General features: G+C 39.2%; 1 protein-coding gene across 1 annotated transcript in view; it reads right to left on the bottom strand.

Moving 5' to 3' along the window:
• Nucleotides 1–2,452: 2,452 nt before the first annotated feature.
• The window catches only part of LOC121880160, a 47,067-nt gene continuing 40,503 nt past the window's right edge, over nucleotides 2,453–9,016 (bottom strand). The window contains exons 2-3 of the mRNA XM_042387260.1: nucleotides 8,760–8,973; nucleotides 2,453–2,527 (exon numbers count right to left, since the gene is read on the bottom strand). Coding sequence (XP_042243194.1) covers nucleotides 2,453–2,527; nucleotides 8,760–8,973 — 289 coding nt within the window. The remainder of the gene's footprint in view (nucleotides 2,528–8,759; nucleotides 8,974–9,016) is intronic.

Below are 9,016 nucleotides of genomic sequence, written 5' to 3'. Positions count from 1 at the left end.
CAGAGTAAAAGTAAGTAAAAGTAAGAAGAAAGGGAAGTGGGATGCAAAGACAAAGGGAGGTAGAAAAGGGGAAGTAAAAAAGAGAAATGCAAGAAGGGAACGATCAAGGAAACAATAGAAAGAAAGGGAGGGGAACAACAAAATTATGAGAAAAATGAATGAGAGAATGGACAGATACAGGAATAGAAAGGGGAGGGAATTCATATGGAAAATGAAGGGAAGGGTAATGAAAAGAGAAGTCAGGAAGTCGAAGGGAAAGACAAACTGGGAAAGAGGAAGTAAGCCATAAATATGGGAAATAGGCGACAAAATGGAACAAGACGAAGGAAAAGAAGGGAGGGAGGCGCGGGTGAGGGACTAGCGAGAAGGGAGGTTAGAGGGGGAGTAAAATGTAGGACACGTCATTAATCTACCCAAAACAATATCGGTCCATCGTTCACCACGACACCTGATTTATGTATATAGGCGACGGAGAGCCTCAGCTGATTCAATACACGGCACCACTTTCAAGAGGAAAATGTAAAGACTTCGTCCTTTAAAACACTCTAACTCAACTTGAAAGCAGAGAGCTGTTCAGGAATGTTTCCTTGCACTCGGCCAATAGGGTACGAAATATAAATAGGGTATTCCGACATCTATTGTTGTAACTTTATGTGGTGGTCACGCAGGTACCGATATGAAATAGTAAGGCCTCATTGTCAAGTTGTACAAGTTTCAGTGCCAAGAATAAATTCGCGTTGCAAATCCTATGTATCACTGGTTTATTACAAAGGGCGTCTGTAACATAGTTTATTACAGTGGGCATCTGTAACGTGGTTTATTTATTACAGTGGGCACCCGTAACATGGTTTATTTATTACAGTGGGCATTCGTAACATGGGTTATTTATTACAGTGGGCATCTGAAACATGGTTTATCTATAACAGTGGGCGTCTAAATAGGGCAGCGGCAATACATGACACTAAAGTATAACCAATGAGAAATGTAGGATGTAAGTTGACTAAATTCCAAGTTCAATATTACCTTCTACATGAACTGGAGATTCTTCTATTTATCAGTGAGACGATTTAGTGGGGCTCCTGTGACGGTCTGAGACAATAATTTGGAAGACAGACGTATCATATTTTTCCAACACTCTTTTACTTATCTCTCTCTAATCCCGTCACTACGATAATACTTTATAAAATAAGCAAGGAATTGTATCACCGTCCTTGAAGTTAAGATTAACTTTATGGCAGCCGAGTAGAAAGAGCACTCTCCTATTGTTCTAAGAGTAGCTTATTGGTTCCTGGGGCACCCCAAGTTCACCCAGCTGTGAATAGATACTTAACTCAACCACAGGGGGACAGTGCTCGAGTGCAACTTGCAGGGTCGAGCACACTTCCTTCTTGTTTACTGAAGGCTTAATAATCAGTATATTGTATCCACACTGCCCCTAACCCCTTGGCTGCGGGAAGTTACCCTAAGCTAAATAAAATCGTTTTGGGGTAGCCAGAAGAAAATGGCGAGTGCGGAAATGACAGCGAAAGAGTTATTCGAGATAGGTTTTAAAGGGCCGTTAGGGCTTTAATAAACAATACTTTGGAGATGAACAGGTCTCCACCACACTTTGATTAATCATACCAATGCACCACACTTTATTTATGCATATTTAACCAAATACGTTTTACGTTACTTGGTAAAAGATGCAGTGTTCAAGGGAATAAAGGATCGTTTACCCAGCAGAGAATGAAATGATAACTGAACAGTTGGGTAAGTGAAGGCGATCGATTACAGTTACTAGTTTACAGTACAAATACTTGCCGAATATTGATATTTAAAAGGAATTACACTTTAAAAAATCAAAGGCAACGCTGAAATGCAGCAAATATATTAAATAATTATATTTGTCTAAATTGTTTTGAAAGAATGATAGTTTGACAAGCTGAGTTTTCAACATGATTTTATGTACAGTGTTCTTAATTTCATGTCACAAACATTTTTGGAACATGGTTACAGGTCCGGAGTTCACGGTGTTCTTTTCTAAATCCCTTGGGTACAAGGGATCTATATTTGCTAAATAAAACCGTCTGGAGTTTGCCAAATAAAATATTAAAAGTGACGTCCAGCAGTAAAGGAGTTTAGTAAGAGTCGAAAAAAGAAATAAGTCGTCAATATAATTTCGTAACTACTTCCCTCTCCACCATCGGGATTAAAGCGTCTGCTTCAAATTAGCAGCACCAGCAGAAGGCATTACACCCGCTGCAATACTTCAATAAGGCGCAGCATACCCAAGATATTAGTAGCATTGGTACTTGAGAAAAAATCAAATGAATGCTGATGCCTAAACTATTTTCTTAGTAATGGGATGTACACTGCTCCCCTGAAAACTACATCTCCTTCAGTCTGATAACGGTAACACATGAGTCCTTATTAATTTCGGTGGATCTCAACAGCTGAGGTGTTCATGTACTTACCCTACTGCCTTGTGTTCCTCGCAGCACAGTTTCACGCAGTTCCCATCATCCTCTTGGGCCCCCTCAGCCATCTGCAGGATAAAACAGATAATTTTATTTTTTTAATAATTTTCAACTTATTCCAATCCTACTCTCCCATGTTGTACGTACTATTTTCAAACTTTAGGCATCAAAAAGCCCGTCAGGACATTAGTGTTCTCAAAGTGAGGTTCAAATCTTGGGCAAATTCCCATATCTAACAGAGAATGTGATCGCCTGGAGTGATAACTGCTTCAAAAACTTAATCCCAGGATCAGATTAGAAAAAATGGGATCATTAACGAAGGTCCTCTTGACCAAAAATGGGTCTTGATACTTGATGTGATCTTCAGTATTGGTTCCCGTTGATATTATAATGCATTATCGCACTTCAACAACTAAGATCTTTTACATATTCTTAGTACAACTGTCTTTCATAGTTCAAAATTATGAGATATATATCCTTCTGGTGTTTGGGACTTAGAGGTTTATAACTGATGTAATTGAAATGATGATAATTAATCAGGGGCGGCATGGTCTGTTATAATCGGGATTTGGATGGCTTGGCACATTACCACGAGGCCATCGCATTCAAGGTATACTACTACTTCTTTACACCAGTGCCTCTTCCCTCCACGGCCAAGCACGCGTTTAAGGGTCACAGGCTAACACGGGGGTTAACTGCTTTATTTTGTCCTTGTCGTGAGAGAGAATACAGCTTATCCCGAGCCAGACAGTGAGATGACACATCCATTCACCTTAACTTAGAGGAGTTAGGAATCACCTGCATACACCGTCCAGATAGCGAGGGACTTATTCGTGTATTTGTCCTAGCAACATGAGGAATTCCGTATATGTCCTACCCTAACAAATATTACTGTTAGCTATACAGATGACATTCTTAAACATACTAAAACTAATCGTGAAATGCAAACCACCCTGAACCATGTACAGTCAGCCTGTGAGAATCTTGGTCTCAAAAACTCCACTGAAAAAGCTAAAGTTTTCAACAAACAAACTGGTTACCGCAAATGTGGACCATCAAACCTTAAGATAGGTAACAACACCATTGACTATGTCTCCTCTTCTAAATATTTCGGTGTCTCTATTCCCTGTACCTCACCGGCCATAAAACAGCTAACCCGCTAATGTACTGATAGGTTAAAACCTCAGATGTGTAGCGGGGTACAACACCACACTATGGCGCTAATATCAGAACTGACAAAACAATGTACTGTACCTTGGCTATATACACAGTAAGATATCTATTAGATTACCACGCACCAGCCCTGGTCCTTCGTGACGGGAAAAGCATTGACGAGCTCGAAAAATGCAGAATAAAGCCCTTAGAATGGACGAGATGACGGTTCTGGGTAAACACAAGAAATACACTCTGCCACGTTCGTAGAGTAATACGGTATATATAATTTGTAATAAAAGTTTAAAGTCCTGCTATAATAGTCGAGATAAAATTATTTCTCGAGAAACAGAGCCGCCATTTGCAATGACGTCACCACCTACCCTGCAGACGACGCCGGGATGGAGATGCGAGTCAATTTAGAAGTAATGACATTTTTTTTTTTGTATTATTTATTGGGCACCCCCTTACATCCTTGTGTAAGGTGAAGCGCAGAAGCGTTTACAGCGCCCAACAGGGAAGCATGCTAAGTTCATGCTTGCCTTTATGTCTCACGAGTTAAGGGCATAGAAGCCTGAAGAGTCAGTGGTTTTATGTCATGAAGTTATTGGAAGCTCCAACAACTTTCCCTGAATACGAATTCGCAATTTTCGACTTACACTAGGTACCTACTTTACTGCTAGGTGAACAGGGACTAATGGGGGCAAGGAAATAAGTCCAAACAACTTCCACCGGCCCGGGAATCGAACCCGTGACATCCCGCTTGCGAGGCAAGAACGGTACCGCATCTACCACCGATCCCCGCAGTAATGACATTGTCTGGACTTTGTTTTGAAAATACCTGATGCTAGGTAAACATGACAACATAGTGCTGTTATTGTTTTGATGAGTCACTAATGAACCACTGGGATATATCATCATTTATATTAATTAATGGGTAAAATTTTACTTTAACTACCACAAGTATTTGGATGCTTAGATTCAAGATAGGCTTGAGTTAATTTTATGTTTTGGTCATCCCTGTATTTAGACATGCAGACTATGTTCTTTTCTGGTGGTTTGCGATGTGTTATGAACGATTTAGACCTTCATTTCTATCGGAAATCACTAGTTTTGAGTTATTACCCCCCTTACCGATGTATGTTAAGCTAACCTTATACCCTAACCTAGCCCAACCTAACCTATGACCTGTATTTTCTTATGCGATCGAAAAATGTTTTGCGACAGAAATCCCGTAGAGATAATTTATCTTATTGTTTAAAGTACTTTATCCCATAGTTAGTATCTTAAGGTTCCCCAGATGACCAAAACCAAAATTTTACCAATATTGTTTGAAATGTTTATACTATGAAATTTGTTGTATGGGCAGCTAATATCCATTGAATTAGTTAATGTGGTTAGTAATATTTATATATTCAATATTGCATTACTGTGTTGCACAGTAAAGCACAATTAATTATCAAATAATATTTATCTAGAGCCGATCAGCCGAGAAGGTTGGACAACTACTTCCAGGATTCATCAAGACAGATGAAAGAAATTTACCCAAAGTAGATGTCATTATGATTGTAGAGTATTATCAAGAACTCCGCCATCCAGCTATGAAGAACGTTAACTTATATCTGTCATCTGATCATCTCTAGCCCATCCCCTGGCCATGGCCGTCCCTAGTCCTTCCACAACATTAAATATAGACATCAGTGACGAAAACTTACTTTTTCCAGATATGAATTAGAGAACAGTGATGAAAACTTCCATCTTGGAGTTATCGGTCTTTTGCATCATTTTGGCAAGTAAATACACACGATGATACTTGAACAGTAATCTATTTTAACCTAAAAATAAGGCATAGCTGTATATATCAACATTGTATATGGCCACAAGTCCTGTATTTCTGCTGGTAACAACACATACACCTCAGCTGGCTGGACGGCTTGCACTAGTCAGTGACGTCACAACCAATCACACAGCTTTAAGCAGTCACGTGACTTTTTAGCAACTTTAACCCTTAATTTTTTACACTTTTGGCTTAATTTATTAAAAAAAATATCATTACCATAATGAATTTAAGCGTTTTCTTTACCCATTGACCAGCCATCCTCCGAAAAAAATTCTACTGTCAACTCGTCCATTATCTTAGGACTTATAGGCTGGCCCATGAGCACTTAAGTAATCAATATGAGGAAAGATCTAGGAATTCCCAGTGTCGAAGATAGTATATTGGAGTCAACCTCTTGATGGCCCTGGGGCACTTGTGTGATAATTCAGACAACAATGCTTCTAGGAAACTGCTAGAATATATGAGTCTTGAAACTGGCGAATCTAAATTGATCCAAACTATAGCTACGCATTTGAGAATGTTTGGACTAGGCAATCTGTACAAAGCTGAGACACAGCAGCGCTTCCTGCCACCCTGGCGGACAATTTCCATCGATATCACAACACCCATGTACCCTCCTAAACGACTGACCCCACACAATCCTTATCTCCAACACTCTGCCAAAGTGAGAGCTCTTGAACACATACATAACCTACAAACTGAAAATAACATCACACAAAACATCTACACGGATGGCTCTCCTAACTGTGACTATGGGAGGACTGGAAATGCTAGAATTAATAACTGGGCATCCACTCAACAAATTGAACTATTTCCCATACTCACAGCTCTGAAACTTGTTGAAGACATTGGGACTGGCAGTATCATCATCTCTGACTCTTTATCCTCACTACATGCTCTTGATACCATAAAATGAGATTGTTACCTGCTTGTCTCTGAAGCCAGACACAAGCATATGTGTCTTGTTGACGGGGGTATCAAAATCAAGCTGCTGTGGATGCCCACTCATAGGCATCAATCAACACGATAGAGTTGATGCCTTAGCTAAACTCGCATCCAACAATGACGATGTTGAATACAATCTGGGACTGTCAAACAGAACCCTAAAATCTCTAATCAGGAAAAAAATTTATGAATTTGAAGCAAGCAGACAAGTGCAAACAGGCACTAGTCAAGCCATTGTTTACCATGATGATATGTATTAAGGAAAACGTGGAGTAAGTAACAAGATCACTAGATTACAAGATGTTATAACCGCTAGACTAAGGTTAGGATAATAAGTACCTCTGACAATATGCCCCTCAGGCAGTTATGAATAAAACTAAATGTAAAGTGTACTGCCACACATAATTATGACCACACACTCCAACACTACGCTTTAAAGTTAGACTATGAAAAATAGATTCTTATAGGGACAGATTCAAGCATATTGTGTCTGCAATAGCACAGCAGTTTATCTGTGATGGCAAGATAGCTGATTTACTAAAGCTGTATCCACACTTCACATCGAGTATCTCATCAAAATTCTATGTACTGACTTAAACAAACAATGTACTGGAAATACTCTTTAATACTCAATGCCATAATATTATGTTCACTGAGGAGTGATAAACACCCCTTGTAACCTCTACAATTTAATCCTTTTTCCGCTATCGCTCACAGGATGAGTATGAGGTGCACAATAAACTAGCTGATGTCTGCAACATAAAGCAGTGTTTTGTTTTTGCCTGTTTGTTTGTTTGCATGTCTGTTCACTGTGCACGGCTACATTTTTAAATATAGACATCTGAAATTTGGCATGGGGATGCGCATGTTCCCTAAAAGTGTCATGAAGGTGGAATTTGGGGGTTAATCCCAATGGTCGGCATCCACCCCGAAACGTGGAATCGTCATATTAAGAACATTTAATTTTCTGTTTCTTTACAATGTGCAATAGCCCTTGTCTCATTGTTGACAGTAATATTATATAAATGTGGGTTAATTATATTTGTCTTGTATAACTCCATCACCCACAGTAACTTTCCATGAGCAATGAGATATCATACAGTGATCATGTGGTCCATTCATTTAACACATGATCGGTAACTTTCCACTGTCTGTAAAGAAGCTGTCTAAGCTTTCTTCAGAGCCACTCCTCCTTGAGTAGTTATTTAACTCTCACGAGAGAAGGACGTCGAACTAAGCTTCACAGAGAAGCTCTGTGCCTTCCTCTAAGATTCTTCACTCAACCCTCATGAGAAACAGACGCATTGATAACCAAGCTTCACAGATAAGCTTGCCGTCTATGTATCTAACATCCATAGCTCAATTGAGATAGTTACGGTGTTATCCTTTTTGAAAGTGTATATAGAACCTTTTTATAATCAATGAAGAAAGAACATATTGGATTTCGCTACAGAAAATCAAATCAATTTTGATCTATATTTTAGTACATCTAGTTTCTAGAATATAAGGTAAAATACTTCACAAGTGATTGTTACAAGTGGTGACAACCCAGGAAGGTTGTTACAATGTTACATATATGACAGCTTCACAAGTAGCTGTTATACAACAAGTAACAGTCCCCCTAACAGTTACACAGTTCGTAAAGGTAGAGAATATACTTTATTCTCCTCATTACTGTGTTATACTGTTACAAAGAAGATATTGCTACATTGTTGGCAAAGCGTAGCTTAAGAGGACACCAGTCTAGGACCAGTCTAAGATGTCCAGTGTACAGGACCAGTCTACAGTTTACAGTTAGTCAAGTATACTCCAAGTAACTGTGACAATTTGGATAACATAAGTTATTCGCCACACCGGTGTTGAATAACAGTTGAGAAAATCTGTTCTCCTTTTACTCCTACTGTTATATATAAAGAAATTAAACAGTTTCAAATGCACGGCCACGGTTTTTAAGATAGAGAGGTCAAATTTGGCCCGCTTTTGTAAATACCTTCTAGAATACTCACGAATATTTACAGTGCGCCCACCCCCTACCACAGATTTTAACATAAGCTGAGATTGGTATGATTATCTTTGAAGATGCTCTTAATTTTGGCCAAGGACACACATAGGCCTCCACCTATTCTGAATAACATGACTTCGTCAGAAACAGATTCGGGGCCTTGAGAGACCTTTCTCTTAATTTTTAATTGTTGATGTCCAGTGTAATCCTAATTTAGAATACGATTAAAGAACTTAATTATTGGAGCGCAGTAATATATTATAACATCAGCAAACTCGAACAACACCAAGTATGCTAGTAATGCTCTATAATTCTTTCCTGGTATACCAGTATATCTTATCCTAGCAGCGGGAGGACTTACCTGTATATCTTGTCCTTGCACCGGAAAAACAACACTTTTCTTGTTGGGATTGGACTTCTGGAGAGCCTTGAGAGCTTTTTGCTGGGCCCTGATGCGTTCCCTTTCTACCTTTGCCCGCTCCTTTAATTCCTTGGCTTTACGTTCCTTGTCGCGCTTCTTCATAAACCTAAAGGCCACTTGCTGTAGTTCCTGCTCCTCCTCATATCTGCAGTCCCTGTCAAATGATAAAGTGACCATTAATTAAAAGAAAACACAAT

The sequence above is a fragment of the Homarus americanus genome, unplaced genomic scaffold, assembly GCF_018991925.1.
Source record: "Homarus americanus isolate GMGI-L3 unplaced genomic scaffold, GMGI_Hamer_2.0 scaffold30108, whole genome shotgun sequence".
NCBI classification, from domain to species: domain Eukaryota; kingdom Metazoa; phylum Arthropoda; class Malacostraca; order Decapoda; family Nephropidae; genus Homarus; species Homarus americanus.
Note: the sequence above shows the minus strand (reverse complement) of the source record. Positions and strands in the feature narration are given on the sequence as shown.